Source organism: Rhea americana, unplaced genomic scaffold, assembly GCF_003343005.1.
Source record: "Rhea americana isolate MKP2758 unplaced genomic scaffold, rheAme1 scaffold_24, whole genome shotgun sequence".
In the NCBI taxonomy this organism is placed as follows: Eukaryota; Metazoa; Chordata; class Aves; order Rheiformes; family Rheidae; genus Rhea; species Rhea americana.
The window spans coordinates 2,508,284-2,529,420 of record NW_028186357.1 but is presented as its reverse complement, the minus strand read 5'-3'; the positions used below and the strand labels follow the sequence as shown (position 1 = coordinate 2,529,420).

The following is a 21,137-nucleotide window of genomic DNA, read 5'->3' as shown; positions in this document are numbered from 1 at the left end:
CTGTTTGTTTTTGGTTTTTTTTTAATATGTGCTGATCAGCTGCATGAGTTGTTACTGGTTCATTCTCATTTACTGGGGAAAAACTGCAATACTTACTGCTGATAAATTATTTGCTGTTTATATCTAAGTGAACTGAGCTTGGTACACTGTTTTTCTCCTAGAAATGCCTAGTAGATTTTACTTCTCTTCTTTTCTTTTCCCTTAAGATTAAAGGAGAAGAGAGTCAGTAATAGCAAATTCTACTCTTAAAGCAATCGTTCTTTGGTGCATGCTTTATGGAGCAACTCAAGAAGAGATACTGATTTGTCCTGGTTATCCTACTCAATGAAGGTCTCTTCAGGCTGAATGAATAGAAGAGGAGGAGGAAAGATGGGTTTCCTTAATAATTTCTTGTTATAAGAAAAAAATGTTTTTCATTCCTAATAATTTATACTCTGTACAAAGCATACTCTCTGTTCAGGCCAGATTTTCTGTGTATTCAAAGTGTTATTTGCGTCCAGGGCCACAACTTTAGAGTCATGGGGAAAATAACAGCAAGATGTTTAGAAGCTGAGGACGTGTGGTTGGCTGTATGTATTTTAATAGATCTCACTTCTCCTTATCGATACCTGAAGTACAAGTACAAATCATCTACTGTATTTGTGTATGTAGGATATAGATAAGACATTCACAACAATTTGTATGCGTGGAATCACATCACTTTAACAACCTGGCTCCTTAAGATTAACTAGTGGTGAGTTTTTAATTTATTAAATGCTGTAATAGCACTCTTACACCAGCATTGTCATGTATGTTACAGTACCCAAGGCAGTAGATTGTACCTCCGATACTGTATAAAACATTTTGGGCAGCTAATAGCTCATACTGTATTGTCTCTTGTTAGAAGTTTTCTTTTATGTTTTTGAAAACCAGAGAATGTTGATTTTGTTAAACTAAATATCCTCTGAGACTGTATTTGTGTTTTTCTTGTTGAACTCTGTAATGGTTTAAGAGAAGATGTGTTAACCTGCGTTGTATTGCATAAAACTTCAGGGCAGTGGAAAGAAAAGTTTTCATGTATGTACTAGGAGTCTTTGTTTGCAGAAAAAGATATTTCAAATTCTGAAAAGATGTATTTTTTGGTATAGTATCATCTCGCAAATACTTTTAGCACCTTCTGTGCTTAGAAATGAATTTTTAGCAAACTGTCCATTTTTAATCTTGAGGTATCTAATTCAAAAATGATTATATACACAAATCTAGAGGTACATCATTCGTACAGCTTTAGTCAAACAAAAGGCATTGAGTTACGGATCAGAAAACTTGTTAAATCAGCAAGTTTGCTTTCCTGCAAGAGCAGAACTGAAGTCTTTGGATGACACACCTGAAATCAGATGTCATATGTGTACACATTGTTTTTTCATGCTAGCAGGATGTCATTAATATGAAATTCATAGTTGCTTTATCTCTACGTGGGAGGAGTTTTGCTACCTGTATGTTTGACTTTACCTTTCAAATGTGTGCAGAGGAATTCAGTTCTTCAGTCTAAGTGACAGCCTGAGGCAAAAAATGTTGCATACATATATTACTGTATTTCTGATCACAGAAGACTTCTGTGGATTTGGGATTCGTTGCCTGGTGAAGCTGCCTCAGCAGTTTACGGTTTCTCTTGCTCCCCACACAGACTTGCGTTGTTTCAGGATGTGCTTAATTGATGCCATTGTGCATTCACGATGGTTCAGGGAACCCCCCTGAGGTTTTAGTTACTCTGAAGAGACAAGTCTTGTCTCGCTTATCTTATGATGAAAGTGCTACATCAGTGTGTCTCGCGATGGGGCGGCTTCTTTAATGTCCTTCCTCCCCCTCCCCCCCCCAATTAAATACCAGAAGGCGAAGTTAAAGGTAACTCTCTGCTTTTCTTTTTCCCAATAGAAATCCCTTCAGTCCCCATCTGTGATTGGACTGTATTTAAAAAACAAAAAAACAAAAAAGAAAAAAAGAAAAAAGTTACATCAGCTGTGGATTCAGGAGGTAAAACTGTACCTAGACTGACTGCTGTGTAATGGTGGGAATATCTGCAGTACCCATGTGGAATGGGAYGATCCAGTTGCTCTTCCTGGGAGGATCTTTGGTGCACGTGCATTTTACAGCATGCTCCAGGAGGTGGTTTGCCRTATCATCAGTCCCTGTGCTACCATCTGTGCCTTTCAGCAGCCTCCATCTGTCCCATTTGACTTTGTGAGAATATCATATTGTTGGTGTTGATCAGACAAGGTGGCCCAAGGCCCTCTCTGGAAAGTCCTGAATTTGTTGCTACATATGGGACATAATTTACAGGCATTTGAATACCAGTTAAGTTAAGACTGATTACAAAAGTATGAGGCTACAAGATGCTAGGGCTACCCTAGACATCTAGACTGTTGCTGTAATATATGTTCTATTTTTTTTTCATCTTTTTAGTTCAGTTCCAGAGCAGACATAACTAAATTGCCCATGTGGATCACCTGTCCCGCTTTCTTTTGTTATCTATATTCCTGCCACAGAGCAGCCACCGTATCACAAACATGAGAGCGTCTTGCTGATGCTTTGCAAATACTTAGGAATTAGCAGATTTTACAGTTCTTCAAAAAGTCCTGTGTACYTTCTCAGGATATAAATGATGTTGAAAGTTGTAAGAAACACTCTTCAACGGTTATGAAAATCTGTTTCATTTTACAGTTAGACTTTTTTTTTTTAGGGTTATATTCGGAAGGAAAAAGACTGCATTGGCCATTTTGTTGACTTGCAAGCAATTGGCGAGGCTCTGTAATAACTCTCTACTTGTTTCTTGCATTCTGTGTTTTAACTTCTGTTACCAAAAAAAAAAACACCTCTGAATTTTGTCAGGGCAGACTTTGTAGCATTTTTTCCCCATAGCACAGAGACTGTTTTAATATGAAAGAGGGTTTGAATGTGTGTGCTAATTTTATAATCTATGAGGAAAAACATTTCCAGGTTTTTGAAGTTAACTATTGTTAAATTATATTCTCATAGAGACTATTTTAAATTCATAAAATGTTATTTTTAATATATAACTTTGGATAACACTGATGTGAATGATGCCAGATGCTTGTTTTTTATTGAATTTTACAATTTAAAATGACCAGTGATTTCAGCTAGTATGAGTTCTTACTGAAGAGTAGTCTGCTATGCTGTTTGTTACATTGTGTTCTCCTAGAGGAGGAGGTCTCCTTTGGAGGAAGAACACTTACATGTTTTAAAGGTGAACTGACTTAATTGTTTTCATAGAAATCATTATTGCACTTCATCTGGATACAAAACAGGCATGGAGGAAAGAAAAAGGTGGAAGGTCACACATAATTCACAACTCCTAACCTACCTTATTCAGTAACAAGTATTAACTTCTGCTGGAGTATCAGATTTATATCAAACAATAAAGTCTGAACATGCAAAGACAAAGTCTGTAGTAGTTTGGAAGAATAATTATCTTGATGTTCACCATAAAATTATATTGGCACATTTTCTGCCTATGAGGTTCACCTTAATTGCATGGGCAGAAGTGTGGTGGGGTGAACACACACTGTGTTCATGTAGTGAATTTTAAAATGTTTGGAGTCTGATGAGCAAAACTTCCAAGTCTTGTAATTAATTAAAAAATTATATGCATGTTGAGCAGGAGTCRTTAGGTGAGTTGTCTCTGGCCTAGATCACTCAAGAGGTCAAGTTGGATGAACCAAATGGTTTTTTATCAGGTTATTAATTTGTGAATATTGGTGTGTCTGAGCTTTGAAAGTCAAGATGAGGGTGACCAAAAAGTTGTCTCATTCTGTGTGGAGTTTTTCTTTCTCTCTCTTTTTTTTTTTTTTTGTTTTGTTTTGTTTTTGTCTTGTGTTCTCACTTTTCACTAGTGCATCTGTAAGTTTGTTGCAAACATTTTTCTAAAAAAGGTTTGCAGTTTTTAAACTAACCTTCCCAATTGCTAGATAGCTAATGCTGTCTCACTATGATTGTCTTTGAATTCTCCAAACTAGTTGTGAAAAACTGAATGCAGCATGGAAACTAAAGAACAGTTGCTTCTGCTGTAGTCAAATGTCAGCATTCCAAGTGCAGTCCAACTAGCTGCCTTTGTTTCAGACTGAAATTCCATTTGCTTCATTAGAATTAGAGGATAAATACAATGAAATTCATCCTTCTGAATTGGTCAAATGCTAAGATTTTCTTCTTTTCCATAATGGTATTTATAAATGAGGATAGCTATTAGTTTTTAAAGAATTTAAAGCCCAGTTCTACTCATTGCTAATCTACATTCTTAGGTGCTAGTCCAACAAAACAGAGACTCATGAACTGACTTAAAGCGTAAGTGATTTGCTTAACACTTGTGCATTCCTGAATTGTAATTTAGGCCGTAGATATTTTACAATAAGTGTAAACTAACAGTGTTTAAGATGCTTTTCTGTGAAGATCACAGAAGAGTTTTTGTTGGGCCACTTAGAAAGTGACTATAGAAAACCAGCCTACTTTACGGGTGATTAGCATTTAAACTTTAAAAATTAAATATATCCACCTATTCATTAAAGGTACATTGACATGCTATGAATGYGAGATTAAGCAGCTGTCAAAAAATTCTTACATTGTTCACTTTAAACATTAGTATCACTCCTTATAAAGAGACGCATATCAATTGTTGAATAATTTTGAAATAGTATTTTCAATTCTACTTTTTCAATTTTTAGATTAATTACTAGAAATTCATTTCAGGAAAACAAGTAATAGACTAAAATTTTGAAGCAGACATAACACTTGAATTCATTACCTTAATTTACACAGCTGCTTGTGCAATATTAGTGATAACAAATAAAAACCAAAAACGAAGAGAGAGAATTTGTATTGTAAAACACCTAAAATGGGGCAGCTTTAACTGTCTTTGTACATATATGATTTTCAAGTCATTTTAAAGTATCTTAAGCCACACCTTCCCTGTTTTCATTTTGAAAACTAAGAGGGAAAGTATTCTTCACATCTCCTGTAGTCAGGTCTCTTGTTTTGTTTTCTAGATGGAGCTGAATGACAAGGTACCTATACACTGTTGATTTGGCCTGGGATAGCCATTACCAAGCTGCTCCTTACTTGTTTCTCCTAATTAAGTGCAATTTAGTACCCTGCGCTCAGTCAAAAGTCATGAGCGCTTAGTACAAATAATACCTCCTGTTATCAGTGAAAAGTTCTGTCCTTGACTTGCTGACTTGAAAAGTTTCGTGTGTTGTGGTCGGCTCCTGCAGAAGGATGAACTGTTTGTGTGTGTGTGTTTTTTTCTTGGGGGGGGGGGGCAGGAAGCAATGGGACAAAAATACATTTTGTATTCACATTTGGCACCAACTAGCTTCTTTTCCAGTCGTATCTGAAAAGCTGTCATGGACTTCAGCCTCAGCCAGCAGTAACAGCACAAGTTTAGCTTTGCTTTGGGACCCTTACAGACTTTTCCATTGATACAGCTGGGAATAGCAGTAGCTGCTTTTTATTAGAACTATCAAAATTCCTCTGGAACATGGCCGTTCTGTTCCACATCTTAGAAGATTATCAGTAAATGGTCTGCCTTTCATAAGACTGTCTTAGGATGCAATACCAGTACTATGTTTCTGTCCAGCAGGCTCATGCAATTTTTTAATGCATGTTTTGTCTGTTGCCTCTGTTGGCATTAAAATTTCTCATGGTACACACTGGTAAGGGACCGAAGGGTAGGAAAGTCAGATTTAAAGCAACACAAAGCATCTTTTAAAAAGATCCTTTTTAAAATCCCCTTTAAAGGATTTGTTCAACATTAACTAAAAAAACRTTTTGAACACAAGTGGCAGAGCACTTTTAGCTTGGTTTTATTTACCCTTTTTTGTTTTCTGAGACTTCTTTAGCAATGCAGTGGAAGTACTGCCCCTGCCTCCTCCTCTTCCCAATTTAAATCACAGTAGAGCCTTAACAGAACTGAAAACTGAAACTTGTATAAAAATTAGTATCAGTGTAGCTTCAGCTAGTGAAGTGTAAAGACTCAAGTTTAGAGAGAAGAACGTGAATGTCTTGGAAGATTGTCCCTTTATAATCAAGCAATACTGAGAAACACGACTTAAAATAATTGTGATCAAGTATTTTGATATGAAGTTTCTCAGCATCTCTTCCTATATTAAACTGAAAGAGATGAGGGACTTGCTAGAGACAGCAGCACTCGGTACTTAAGAAAATCTTACTTTCTGTGTTCTAAAAACTGTCACTCCACAAAATTCTCAGTTCGATTATGTAAAGTGTTTATCACCCTACTACAAAGATGAAGTTTTCTTCAAATAGTATCAGGTGTTAAAAGACATATTCATAAAGGCTAAAAATATTTTATAAGCAGTAGAACATGAACATAAGCTCTTACCAAATGTCCTTGATAGACTGTTTGTTTGTTTAACCATTCAGTAATGTGGGGAAAATAATGGCTGTTATTTACAACTGCACTTTAGCTAACTCATTCATTTTAAACAGGCATAGTTTACATTTAAAAAAATATCTACAAATCTGTGCTGCTTCAAGCACTTTGCTATAACTTAGTTTAACTATTGTGCATTTTCCAAAAATAAGTCATCAGAGGTACCTCCGAAAGACACACCAGAACATACTCACTTAAAGTAATGCATTTATTTATGGTCTAACGGTTAATCTAGCAAATCAGCCAAGTTTTTAGGTAGGTATATATGCATCTAAGCTCAAAAGCAGGTTTTAGTTTTATAACATGACCAAGAAAAATGTTTATTCTCTGGGTCAGGTACCACAAACTTGTCAGAAATCGGAAGTACAATGTAACCAGTGAGGAAGAAAGGTCATTTGTTCCATATGCTGTATCTGAAAATAAATTGCTATTTGCAGTTGTACTGAACTTCATCTTGCTTGTGATGGGGAGATCAGTTTTACTTGGAAGAACTGCATGTAAACATAGCATCTTTTTACTCAGCAGTTCTGTTCTTTGGGGACAGAACCCATAAAGATATGTCCCTGCACCGCAGCCCTCCCCCCCTTTTTTTAAACTATCTGTCAAAACTAACGCAAAAAATGTAACTAAATTGTCCTCTATACCCAGTTTTTCATCTTTCAGAGTGAAAATGTAACTGCAGATGGAAACCATGAAACCAACACAGCAATCAACAGCAAGACCAATCCTCCATCCCTAACAAGACAGTTAATGGTATACTTCCTCGGCTTTGCTCCATATCCCCGAGATCTAAACCACTCAACTACTTCATTTAGGTTAAATTGCTGAGGCTCATACCCCAGCTCCTTCCTGGCCTTCTCCATGCTAAAGTAGTGTGTGACTCCAGTTTTGTAAACTTCTGTGCGAGTGAGGAGAGGCTGAAAATTATAAAGATGGCCTATAAGGAAGTGAGCTACTTCAGTAAGGAATGCAAAAAAATAGACAAGGGAAAGAGGAAGACGAAGGGTTGGGAATTTGTAACCCAAGCCTTCAACCAAAGGTCGAAAAAATTCAAAGTTATTTATTGGCCTGCCATCTGAGATAAAATAGGCTTGGCCTGCAGCTATGTRCCCTTTGTTGGCTTTGAGGGCCTCTGATGCAAGGATATGAGCCTGAACTAGATTATCTACATGTACAAATTCTACTAAACTAAGAGGATCGCCATACACAAATTTAAATAGTCCCCTTTCAATGTAACTAACTATTCTTGGAAGGTGTCTTTGCTCTCCAGGCCCATAGATGCCTGCTGGTCGGAGAGCACAAGTCCTTAATACACCTTTCCCATCTCTAAGCTCAGCACCATTTGCCTCCAGCACCTTCATTTCAGCTAAAGATTTGGTCCGGGAGTAGTGATCTGGATGAAGGTGAAGAGGTAGGTAAGGCAGAGATTCGTTCCCATTTTCTATAACCTGGCCCCCAAATATCACATTATATGTACTTGTATAAACCAGACTTGACACTCCTGTGGTCTTGCAGGCTTGGATGACATTTTCTGTGCCTTTCACATTAACATCTTCTATGAGTTTTCGGTTCAGCTGCTCCCTGCCAGACATTCCATAGGAAGCAATATGGAATACGCAGATTACATCTTTAAGAGCCTCTTCCACTTCAGAGAGACAACAAACATCCCCCTGCATGAACTTTACTCCCTCTGGTAGAGTTTGAATTGGCTTCACGACATCAAACAGAATCACATCGACTCCCTTTTCATACATGGCACAACCTAAACTAAAACATGATAGAAACCATATGTTAGGATACATAGCATAATGATGGATGAAACATTTTACCTGGAAGTAAGAGAAGCCTGTTAACTATTTTAGTACCAATTTTTTTGCTAAACAGTTTTTAAAATATTTAAATATTTACTATGGGGAAGGTTCAATTGTGAAACTTAAGGCACTGAACTAGTTCTTTCAGGCTCCAGCTATAACTTAAAAAGAAAAGCTGGGTGGGGGGAGATAGGTGGCAATTCAGAGGACAAAAAAATGGAAGTGCTTTCAGCTGTTTTTTGTAAGATCCCATCTATTTCTTCTGTCTCCTACAAATCAGCAGTATGAAACCTTTAGTTATAAACCCTTAGCCAACTATATTAAAAAAAAAAAAAACATATCTGATTACTTTTTGTGCCACTCCAAATCTGACAGCAATTAGTCTTCACTGTTGTGCCTGAAATTTATGAAGAGTATCAGGTGAGATATTTCTAAGTTAACTGGAATGAATACTTTGCCATATGCCCAAATTCTACTCTTAAGTCACAGGCATAAATGCAGGTATTTATTTACACAACAGATAAATCAAATGACAATCCTCCCCTTTCTTTCCTACAACTGAAGTATTTCCACAATGCCTGAAGAGGGGCAGTGGAGAAAGTAAACTGAAGTCAAAAAAAGATTTTTTTTTTCTGCTTCGGTCATGACTGCAGCCTCCAGAACTCGTGCCAGAAGCTGGGACCCAACGTGAACAATCAGAAAACGGGGCGAACTACATCAGGCCTCCCAGCAGCACAGACCCGCACCACCTTTACCACGCTCGCTCCTACATGCCTCTGCTATTTAGTGCACTAACCGGAAGCCGAAATAACCGCCTCCTCCAGTAACCACGACTGTTCCCTTGGCCATRTTTCCTGCTTCCGTCCTCTTCCCTCTGGCACTACGTGAGGAAGTCGCCCTATAAAASGCACAGTAAAAACGCACGATGAGAAGCACTACGAGCTTTAACGCTCCGCGCGGCCAAACTTCGCTTCACGCCACGGCCGCCCCGCGCCCGCGCCCGCTCTCCCGGCCGCCACCGCCTCCCCTGCGCGGCGGCGACGCTGCCGCCGGGCTTCACGGGAAATGAAGTCCGTCCCCTCCCCCCGCCCCCGCGGCGGCCGCGCAGCAAAATGGCGGCGGYTTTGGGCGGGAAGCGGCGCCATGATGGAGGGGAGGTTGGCATCGAGGCATGAGAGGGGGGAGGTTGGCAGGTCCCGGTGTTTGTGCTTGGGAACTACGATAAAAAATACTCTTTCTTTCCTGATGTTCTGGTTGTCTCTTTATTTTGGGCCCTGGTTTTGTAAAAAGCCATTTGCTTTTCCCTGATTCAGCATGGACTGTTGTTACAGCCTCACTAGGAGCCCGCCCTTCTCCACCCCTGGAAGTCTGGAAAAGCTCTGCTGAACCTGTCATCTTCCTCATTGAGTGACAGAGCACGGCATCGTATATTCAAATAGATTAACAGGCATGAAAAACATAGGCAGTTCTGCTGTTTTATTCATGGTTATCTCCCCTGGTGCAGCACCCGCATTGGCTATCCCACCTCTGCAGAGACATCGGAGCAAGTGCTTGTGCCTGGAGAACTCTTTAATCCTGCATTTTTTAGGTGTGCAGGAGACTTTTGAGGCGGCCTCTTTCTGTGCCCCGAGGCAGAAAGGTAGCCAGCTGCTGGGGGAAGTGGCCATGCCGGGAAGTGCTTTGCTCGGTTCTGGAGCTGGCTTTGGAGCGKGTTAAACCCGTTTTGTGACCGGAGGTAAGCGGAGCCTCTCCCAGCTGGTTGTTTGAGAGAGAATAATACAACGATTTCCAGAATTTAAATAACTTAAATGGTTCTCTATAAATATGGTGTATTATATTCGATCAGTTCTACAGCTAGTGAGTTTAAGATGATCCTGTTGGAGAACAGAAGTTTGGTAACTAAGTCACAGTTTTCTCTGGAGCACGTTKTTTGATTATCATTAAACTGTTGCATATCTGGAAAAGCTTTATTACAATTAGAGTTGTGTATGAAATAGAGCAAGCTGACACTGCACTAATTATCCTAAATTATAACAGTACAATCCATGTCTCCCCAAAGGCTAAATAACCTCTAATATATATATAGTTACTTTAATGCCCATTTATCAGCCTATACCATGTAGCATGCTAACGGAAGAGTTCATTACATCCCACTCATGTAGAGGCTAAAGTGTTAGTGATGGTAGGAAAATGATGCATGGCAGGGACTGATTTCAGGAGGATTTCTCCTGAGTTAAGCATCGTACAATCCAGTGCAAGGTGCCTAGAGAGGGAGTAGTAACAGGGAAACAGTGTGGGATGACACTATCAGCGTCTGTTTTGTGGTATCTTTACTCTTCCTTTCAGAGGAATGTGAGTCACTTGGGGAATCTCAGAACTCAGAAAGAATTTGGTGTCAAAACTACTTAAATTATGGAAGTTTCAAGTTTGTAAAATCTTGACAGAAGTAGGCAAAACAGATTTTTAGTTTGGCAGCTGGCAAGAATTAAAGTGAGGCAGATTCTACAAAGAGTACTATAAACTTTAAATAATATTTCTGGCAATTATTTATTGCCAATGGACCTCTGTGGCTCTTAAATAGAAATCTCAAGCATAGAGCATATGCTGTGTAGAAGCAGAGCGTGCTTCCTGAAAGTTGCATGCATGAGGCTGTTGTGGTCACCGTGTGAACAACCTGACTCTGCCTAGCTGCTCTGTCTACGCAGACATGTGGACGGCATACTTCAATACTTCATACTTCAATCACAGCTGACACTTCATTTCCCTGTCTGCTGTCTGCATAGGCAGAAGAGAAAGTCCTGAGGCAGCTCTCGATCATCTCTTGAAATGCTTTCCAGACATGTGTTATCAACAGTTTGTTCATACAGCTGTGAGAATTCTAGCTCAGAAGCAGAAAAATCACTTTTGTAACCCTAAACATTGAATATGAGTATTCTGTAGCTGTGCATGTAGCTTCTAAATGTATGCTCAAACCTCAGTCCACTTTCTGAAGATCTTTACAGGATTTTCTCAAGTATGTAATCATCTGGAAAGTACAAAAGAGTCCTGAATTTTCACTGAGATCTGCTACCACAGAATCCTGGAACGTTTGAGGTTGGAAGAGACCTCGAGAGTGGCTGGTCCAACCCCTCTGGTCAAAGCAGGGTCAGCTAGAGCAGGTTGCACAGGATTGTGTCCGGTCAGGTTTTGAGAATCTCCAAGGATGGAGACTCTACAACAGGCTCAGGCACTCTCCTGTAGCAGCTCATGCAGCTTTCTGCAACCTTAACTGTGTCGCTGACCTTGCACTCTGTGTTGTGTGGGTAAATCYTTGTATTTGAACAGATCTCTGTTAACTGCTGTATGGCAATTTTTCCCTCTTGGCTTTGTGATCTATCCATGCAGCATAGTTTGCAGGATTGAGAACTGTCTCTTCTTCTGCATTCCTCTTTTTCTTGCTTTCTGTCTGGTATGTTACATACACTGAAAGAAATTGTCAGATTGTCTCACAGAGTAAATGAATATAAGGAAGCTGTATGAATATAAGGAAGCTGTAGTTAAGATACTGTAAAGCTTTGGTTCTTAAACAGTTTATTTCTCACTATAATAAATAGTCCTTTTTGTCTTCAAAGCATAGTAGCAAACATTCGTGCCTTTAAAATGGTGACATTTGTGTGAAAGTTGTGTGTAAATATTGTCTTCATTTTACAGTGACGTATCCAACTTTAAAACTTGATGCTCTCAAATCCCATCGTTTTGCACAATCTGTTTGTTTATGCTGTCTCTTTCATTTCAGTGTAAGACCCTGACCTTCCTAAGACTTTATAGACACTTCTGAATGTGCCATAAATTGTATATTGTCATCAAAGAAATGGACTTCAAGTTTTACTTTATATATAATGAATACTTGTCCTTGGATTTTTTTTTCAGTCTGCTTTATGTATAATCCTGGTCTGCACTAGCATTTTGCACTTAAAGAACTGAGCATTTCAGTACCTCTGCCATACTGTGGCATGCTTTGCATATATCCCAACATGCAGAGAATCAAACTGTTATAGTCACTTAAAGTAATTGAATTGAAACCTGGAATTGCAGGCTAGGGCAAAAAGTGCCAAGATAGAAATATTTGCAGTATAAATGGTATGTTATCTGTCACCGCCTGAGTTGAAATGAACCTGAAATTGTCTGCAAAGTAATCCTTAAATTAGCAAATAAATGGAGCTAAATAAGCAGTTGTAGCAAGCAATACAAGTTAGAAAGAATGAACAATAAAATCATTAGTTCTCCTTTCATAGTATGTTACTTCGTCTGGTTCCCTTTGCGATTTAAAATACTTAACTAGTAAAATCATTTTTGTCTCAAATGTGCTTCTGTGATCTAGCAAATAGAAAGTGTACCAACAGTATTGTCTCAGGAAGCAAGGCAATGTTTCAGCTAAGGAAATAAAYCTTACTCTAATGCTTTTGTGTTGATTGATTGATTTCTTTTTGGTATTATTTAATTGTGCTTTTCTTTTTTTCATTGAACAAATGGGATGGGAGAAGAGAACAAGGCTAAAAACTAGGTCAGAACCAACCRCCCAGTGGACTTACAAAAACATAAAGGCAATTGGTTAGAATAGTACTAAAGAAGTGAAAATGGCAGCTATGGTGTGAGAAGTAGAGAGAACTGTAATGTCTGAAATCAGAATCAAGCATTTAATCTTTTTAAAATGAAATATTTTTAAAGGAGAAGAACAAGGTTATGAATAAAAATGCTAGTTTGAGTTTTATTCTTGGCTCTGACAGAAGCTTCCTGAGTGACCTTGAGCAAATCAATTTCTGTTCCCTAACACAGGTGACATTACACTTCTTCACTGCATGAGGCTATTGTGGTGCTTGTTTCATTTATATTTTGGAAGCTCAGATTGGAGGTGCTATACAAATATTAATGGAGCAGCAAGTCGGATATAGGGGACTTACAGATTTTTGGCAAATATGCATATTGCACTGTCTGAAAATGTTAGCGTTGACTTCTTAGGATACCTATTCACTGTAGAATATTGCTTATTGAAAGTGTTATCATTTGGTGATATAAAAGTTACAAGCCATAATACTTAACAGTTTTTTTCATGTTAGTTCCAATAATAGAAAAACTTATGCTCTCTCTTCCGTGTTGAGAAAGGAAAACAATTTTGATATTAATATTATTCACTGTTTGTCAGGAATAATTAAAATATCTTGATATTTGTTCAGCCAAACATTTGCCTTATGCCTTTTTCCGTATCTAACTGTTCTGTGTTCTCTCATTTTAGGAGATAAGAGTTTATATTTCTGGTACTGACTAAAAAGAGATGCAGGTAGGAGGCTAGAGAATTAGATTCCCTATCAAAAATGAATTCACAAAATAGAAAGTAAAATCAACACAATTCTTGCAACGCCTCAAGCTATTTGCAGAGTGTTTTGAGATCCTTTTGTGAAGGAAGAGGTTAGGTATATGTTGCACTGAAGATATGTTGGCTTCTTTATATAATTCTTCATATACGTATTAAACAACAAATAAGTACCAGTGTCATTTTAGTTCTAGCATCCTTTTGGATGTGGAGACARATTTTGGGATAGCTGTTCACCTGTAGTTACCAAGTTCCTTTTCATATGTGACCAGCAGAAAGGTCCAGCAAAGTACCTGTGTAGTCACTCAGATGTGATGTTGGCAGCAGCAGTGCAGGGCCTTGCTGATCCGTTTCTCTCTCCCCTGGTTTGGATGAGGCAATCTGKCTCGAAGTTCTGCACAGTCAGGAGCCTTTCGTAGCCTCCTCTCACTTGGCTGCAGCAGCTCTGGCCTGTGATGTGGTTGGGCACAGAAGGATGAAGTTGGCTATTCAGAAGGTACAAAATCCCCAAAGGTTTTTGTCCCTCTTATGAAGAAAGATCAGGTAGGATGGAGATATCTAGCAGTTGCCAGCTCAACCAGTTGCTTAAAATGTCTGTATGATTCTTTTTGCAGTTATGTATTTTTTATCATGACCTGAGCAAGGGTGCTATTGTATCATAGAGTTGATGCAACACAGCTGTCTCACGTAGCRCCGTTAATATGTCATAGTATCATGGTGTCAGTTCTTGCAGCTTGGTTACCAGCCATTTCATGCAGCATATGCGTACTTTATCAGTAAACATGGAAAAAAGTGGAATGACAGAAGTCAGCTTTCCTTCCAGGTGGTTCTTYGCAGGATGGAACAACTTAAGCTAGGTAGCTTCCCCTGACTATCTTCAATTTTATGGTATGGTTTTGCTATGGTTATCTTTAGTGCTTTATTTCTGAAAAATCATTGTTATAAAAGGCTCTGAAATGGCTTTGTGATTCTTAAATCCCAAACTTGATTCTGAGTTCYATTCAGAAATGGGAAGTGATACATACATTCTGTGAAGTCATCAGAAATTAACTTCTTTTCCCTTCTGCAGTGCCTCAGAAATACAGATTATCATACTTAGAGAAGTGACATTTACTTATTTACCCTAGAAGGAAGAAAAGAAAGAAAGTTTACATATTTTAGGGCAAGTTAGTTGTTGGAAGACTGGATAGAGAATAACCTGTGTTATGTCTTTTTATTTTGATAACAAAATAATTMTTCATACTCTGCATCTCTTTGGGTACCCTACAGAATACATAGATAACCGAGTTTTCAGAACGAGCAGATGTTAACGTTCATAACCTCCATCGAGACAAAAGAAGTCTTCTTAACAGCTACTTATAAGCCTTTCAGTCTAGGCATCTGAAGTAAGTGGTTACTTTAAAAATATTGACTTTAAGCTCCCTTAAGCCTAGATTTTTTTTTAAGTTGTCATTTGACCTGATATGCTACCTGATGTCAGTTGCTAGTATCTGTTTGTAAAATATGTTGCAAATATTAGTACTTACAGTATAAAAGTGCATGTTATCCAATGCTGTTGTGGTGCTTTATAGTTAAAAAGCCAAATTTTATCCAATCCTGTTGCTTTATTTCATGAATAATTCCAATAATGCAGAGCAGCTACACAAGACTACAGGGGCTAAGCTGTTGAGCCCTTTGTGCCTGAAAGGATTATATGCCTTAAAAGTCAGTATGTTCAGCTATCCTAAGAAAGACTAGCAAAATATTCTTGAAAAGCCTTTCATAGATGTTTTTCTTAAAGTGAAGGAGAATTCTTTTTGTAATGCAATTCTGAATGTCTTTGTTTGAGTCACTTAGAGCTAGTCTTCTCATTAGTTAAGTAGACAACTATTTTGGAACRGAATTATACATACTTACATTTCAGTTATTATCTAGTTGGATTTCAAGTGTGATTGATGTGCATCTAACTGTTCTGATTTACCAAACTGATAATGAGGAATGGCTTCTCATAGTTATTGATAAATGAATTCAGCTATCCCTAGTTTTCTGGAGATCTTCTGCTCTTAGCTAGTGAAAACAAGATGAGATCAGTCTACTATGAATTGCTGACTCTAATAATTGATTGTCTAACTGATGGTTGGAGATGTACTACTTTGATCATCTGGAAAGATCTAAAGGACCTTTTGGCTTCACAAGCAGCAGATGCTATACCATTTGTTGAAAAAACTTGAGGCAAAAATTTTTCTTTAATCTGTATTTTGTACTGTGTTAATATTCGGTCTGTGAATAAGCAATCGGCAGCTACTGGTGCTGAGGATGAGAAGAGATGTGTCAGCAAGAACACTGAAGCCTGAATTTCTTGTAGGATTTCTATGGGATTCAAAGTGAAAGCTGTATTTGCTGAGGTAGAAAAGAAACATACAAACTTTTTCCATCTTCAGACTTACTTCTGCTATTTTCATATTCATGATCCAGTGTGTTCACGGTCTAGGCAGTGGTCTTCCATTTTCAGGTGCTTATAACAGCAAGAAAGGAGAACACACACTGTCTGAAAAATGGTACTGCGCATTTTAGTTCTATTGTTACCTTGAAAACATAGCAAAAATTACTTAGTTTTGCAGAGGAAGGAGTAGCTGAGAAATAGAACATACAAGTAGAAGAAAACAACTTCAAGAAAAGGATACAAGCTCTTTCTTGCTTCGTACGTGTTTAAAATAAATGACCCTGAAGACATACTTAATGACATCTTGGTATTTTCTTATGTATCTGTGATACGGCTTATGTACTCCAGGAAATTAATGTTTGACTGTAGAATTCAGAATTCATAAATATTTTATGGCCTAATGTATGTCTTAATTCTGAGCCATTTCAACTCAAGTGGTTCTGGCACAAAACTGAGTTTTCTTTCGAAATGGATTTGCTCAGGACCAAAAATTTTGAAGGTGAAAGGTATTTATCAAAACAAAATAAATCTGTTAACACTACAAGGTGTCAAAGTTACTGAAGTTAYAAAGAAGGGATGATTATAAACAGACATTTATCTTCTGTTCAAAAATCTTACTTGGACGTGTTTTGTCCTGGAACAGTAATATGAAGGACATGTTCAAAGTAGGAACTATTCAACTGAGAGCRTGCAAGTGCTGTAACTTAATTTACTGCAAATTATTCTTGCTCTTAATTTTCATTCAGCTCAGCAGAAGTTGTGGTGCAGCATCTGGTTATAACTAATTCTGTGTTTTTGCTACTTTTGAGGGAGAAGCAAGATCTGAATAACTGGGAGTTAAATATATGACTCTTTTGTTTGATTCTTGGAGTAAAAGAATTGTGACTGAGTTTGCATTTAAGTACTTCTTTATCTTTTTGAGACTATCCAGCCCATCATAACAGGATTTGTTCTAGTTAAAAATGCTGGATTAATTCCAGGACATACATCAGCTTAATTCTTCCATCATCCTAGGAATGTGGAAAAATTGAACATCAAACGCATTAAGGACAAGGTATATAAAGTGAAATGTTTTCTAAATGATTTAGAAGAACGGCATGTTCTAGTAACTGGGTTTCTTGTATAATGAAAGTGTCTCAATTCTTACACGTAATCTTCCAAGTTATAAAAAGAATAATTGTATACTTAAGGAGTTCTTTATAATTTAGCTGACTAAAGTGATATAAAGGAAAATTACTTGCTTAATCAATTTACGTATTCAGCTTTAACAACTCACAATCATTATTGTCATAAGAATGTCTGTTTTAGCAGTTGTCWTTGAAGCCTTTTCCAAGAAAAGGCTCAATCTAGTATAATACTTTGTGCAGGTCTGTCACTGACACTGCTCTAGTTCCATTGTATAGGGAAGCAGTTTGAATGGTCRGTAAGAATTCCTTGAGTGACAAATTAATAACAGAAAAGCCAAACAGACCTCGCTTTCTGCACTTCCTCTATGGTTTTGATCCCTGTTYGTTTCCTTACCCCCCAAAAAAAGCTAATCTGTCCTAGGAACAGGCATCAACTGAAGCAGGCAGTTAACCACACTTAACGAAGCATGCACGTTATGAATTCACCAGACATAATCATTCCCCGTTCTGTGATGTTTTATCCGATTATGAAAAAATGCCTTTCATAATTATAATTAAAAAAACCACACTGACTCATAATTTGTAACTGTTAATGAGATATATTAGGCAGCCAAACTCTCTGTGTGTCCTGTCTGTGAAAGAATCATACTGTTTATGCCWTTTCAGTAAGCTTTTTGTCAGTGATAGACTTCTCATAATGTCTTGAAGATCGTTAATTTGGGAAAGAATTTCAAAGTTGGCATGGCCCTTGTGGGAGTATGCTACAAGCGCTCCTCCCGTTTAGAAAGCAAACCTGTTCCCCATAGTAGCTCTGGTAAGATCAAACAAGAAATAAGGCAATGCAACCAGGACTGAATACAGAAGCAGGCCGCCTATTCCTGTAGCTTTAAGAAGGGGTCCTAATGAACATCTCCCTGGTGTTTTGAGCTTTTRTGGTTAATTTTGGTGTAATAGCACTCATTATTGTGTTCCATAATTTAGACTTCTTAAAATTAGGATTATTAGATTATTAGAATTATTAAATTCCTTTAAAAAGTTGACCCCTGGATGCTTCTGGCTGTAATAGCTGAAGTTGGTATCACAATCAGATACCCTGGGATGAAGATGCTAATGAGTATGACCTTGTAATTTACTTTCTCCTTTTATGGAATAAAAAGGGGAATATTTAATACAAAAGTTCAGGGTAATACAGATAAACACTACAGAATATTCTTCTTGTATAGTGGGCTGTAGTCTGTTTCTGCGTCATGCCAGAGGTCTGCACAAGGAAGGCTGACAGTGCTATTTTTAATTCCATTCCTTGTATCCTGTGGCTGCGTTTGTAGCCTTCGAGTTGTGACGGTCATGATAACAAGTTACACTCCCTTGTAAGCTGTTGGGTGATGGAGCTGTCCAATTTTGAATCTATTAGTAGTTGAGCTGTAGGCCTGTAGGCAAAGTACCAAGTATAAACATTAGATATTGTTCAGATCAGTCTTCATGTTCTTTTACTGTAAGTACTGATTTTTATAAAAGCTTTACATGTTCTCTGATGTTTTACTAAAATAGAACTTTATTTGTGCAAAGAGACTTCTTTATAACAACACAATGTAAAAGGATACAATAGCATTCAAAAGGATGGATGAAAGTGATTGTTGCCAATTGTCACAATTTGATTACAAATCTTGGTATTTTCTCTTAACATTCTGGCTTGCATTACTGTGAGCTTGAACTTTCATTTTAAAGGACAAGTTGTAAATTTTAGCCCTGGTATATACTGATATACCCCCTTGGCTGTGGTTTAGCCTTTTCATCAGGTTGCAGTAGCTATTTAACATGCTGCCAAGGTTTGGCAGAGTTTAAAGTTCCAGATTTAAAGTTTCCCATATGTCTCATATGTTTCATGTAATCTTTGCTTAGTCCTCAGCACTTAAAGATACTCACCTGCCTGAGCTGGGACTTGGGTCTGACTGTACTTTCCCCTTCTAGAGAGTACCTGCTCTCTGACCTGTATTGGGTAAAACCAAAGAATTTTGCATGAGGCGTCCTTTTCCGTGAAGGACACTGTGAGTGGCAGGAGTCCCCCTCAGCTTCTTCTAACTGGACTTTTGTCCTCAAATGAAGCCAGTTCTGTGCTCCTTCTCATCCTGCACTGAAACATGCTCTTCTACTTTGRAAGTCTTCCATGCCTGACACCCAGTACTGAGGCTAGCTCTTCCTATGGTTGATTAATACTTTCCAGTTTTTAGCTCTCCTGGTTGAGGAGAAAAATTTGAAAAGATGAACTGTTGTTTGGCATGGCCCAGCAGATAGACAGCAGAGAGGGCCAAGGGAAGTTGAGTTACAATCTGTCTTTGCTTATAGCCTTATAAGCAAAGAACTGAATGTTCACGTGTAAGGTGCTTTAGAGAAGCAGTGGATTCTTCAAGGGAGACATATGGAAGGTAAATAAAAAAGATGAGAGGGGGGCATAAACTATTCCTACCAGAGTACCGAACAGTGCAGCAGTGCTCAGGATCAGTTTTAAAAGATGGTGTTTGAACCTGTAGCAGTTCTGCAAAGTGGCAGCTTGTAAAAAATTAAAGTGGCTTAGCRTCTCACTGGTACTTCTTCCACAAATTCTAGGTGTACCTGGCTCTGCTGGAATGTTGGTAACGTTTCCCGAGTGAAGCTCTAGGATTTGAGACTTGTTCTGCTGATAAATTGGAGCACATCTCAATATCCTATGCTTTCAGAAACAGAGGAGTAAATAGTAAGATCCTCACATTTACAATTTTTAGACTCCCGTAATTTTTTATCTCTTTTTTTATTTTGATTAATTACGCTTGGGTTCAGCAAAACTGAAACTTAGTTTGTGATAAAGTAGAAGTAGCACATGTGAGTGAGTGGGAATGATAATGTCAGAAAAACTAAATAGGAGGAGTATATTGCTTGTATTTCRTTGTGGAATGAAGTCTGTAGCTGCAGAAAACATGTCTGTGAAGCACACTAGTGTGCCATAATGACACAGGTGTGTCATAATCAGCAGTTGCCCATGGGCAATATCTTTATACAATAACATTTTTTATTCAGGCCTTTGGCATAATGCCCTTGGAGTAGTAACACGTTTTTTTCTTGGCCATCTTCACGAAAGCAATTTTTCTTCACTTGTGTCTGTATGTCTTCATCTCCTACACTCATCTCTGATTCAGCATAGAGATGGTAATTCCCTCTTCTGATGAGCCTGCAGTTCTAGTCTCCAGCACCCACCTTTTGCATTTCAGCTAGGCATCCTCCTATTTTTTCTCATGTTCCCTTTGTTTTTTGGAAGAATGGTTTGTAAGCATCTACCGTGTGATTCACTGCTGAYCTTAAACCTCTGTTATGCTGTCTGTAAAACATAATATGATTGTCCTTAGGTTACTCGTACTCAACGAGTACTTCCGATCAGATTGATCACCGTTTTCTCAGTGTATACTTCTGTACCTTTGACAGTTGTACTTTGCTTTAAATTAACTGGTAATGTTTTTTGGGGAAGAAACTGTCTTTTTTGTTCCTTACTTGAATGGCTTTAGTACAGCGGGACTTGTTCTGTGGGTAGGATATCTAGGTCCTGTAGAGCAATTAACAACTGGCATTCCGGGAAGTGTAAAAAAAGCCATTAAAAGGGAAGGCAGCATATTCAGGCAGTGGGGTCCGGGACTGAGTGCCATGACTCTGGAGTTTTCATCTATGATTTTCTGAGTAATTAGAAGATGACCTCTCTTTGCCTCAGTTCATTCGTCTCTACTGAGGGAGGAGGAATTCTGTCTTGCCTCTTGGAGTATTTATGATAGCTAAGTGCTTAAACGTTCCTGAGGGAAAGATACCGTTTAAAGAGAGATTATGCCAGTATAGTTTCTCTTCACCATAACTCTTTCATATCTGTTTTCTGCTGTTCTGATTTCTAGGGGTACTACAGATACTCAATACTTACCTACTTCTCCAAGTATAGTTGGATATCTGATTTCYGTTTGTAATTTTGAAATTA

The 21,137-nt window shown here is 38.1% G+C and overlaps 2 protein-coding genes across 2 annotated transcripts in view; one reads left to right on the top strand and one right to left on the bottom strand.

Moving 5' to 3' along the window:
* Positions 1-947, top strand: part of PLCG2 (phospholipase C gamma 2) — a 60,805-nt gene extending 59,858 nt beyond the window's left edge. Inside the window, exon 32 of the mRNA XM_085306471.1 lies at positions 207-947. Coding sequence (XP_085162597.1) covers positions 207-249 — 43 coding nt within the window. The 3' untranslated portion in view covers positions 250-947. The remainder of the gene's footprint in view (positions 1-206) is intronic.
* A 5,686-nt stretch (positions 948-6,633) lies between these two features.
* SDR42E1 (short chain dehydrogenase/reductase family 42E, member 1) lies at positions 6,634-9,300 on the bottom strand. Its single transcript, XM_085306416.1, has 3 exons — positions 9,251-9,300; positions 9,047-9,148; positions 6,634-8,206 (listed from the first exon to the last, which is right to left on the bottom strand). The coding sequence occupies exons 2-3, from the start codon at positions 9,097-9,099 to the stop codon at positions 7,099-7,101; spliced, it is 1,161 nt and encodes a 386-aa protein (XP_085162542.1). The 5' UTR covers positions 9,100-9,148; positions 9,251-9,300; the 3' UTR covers positions 6,634-7,098.
* Positions 9,301-21,137: the final 11,837 nt, after the last annotated feature.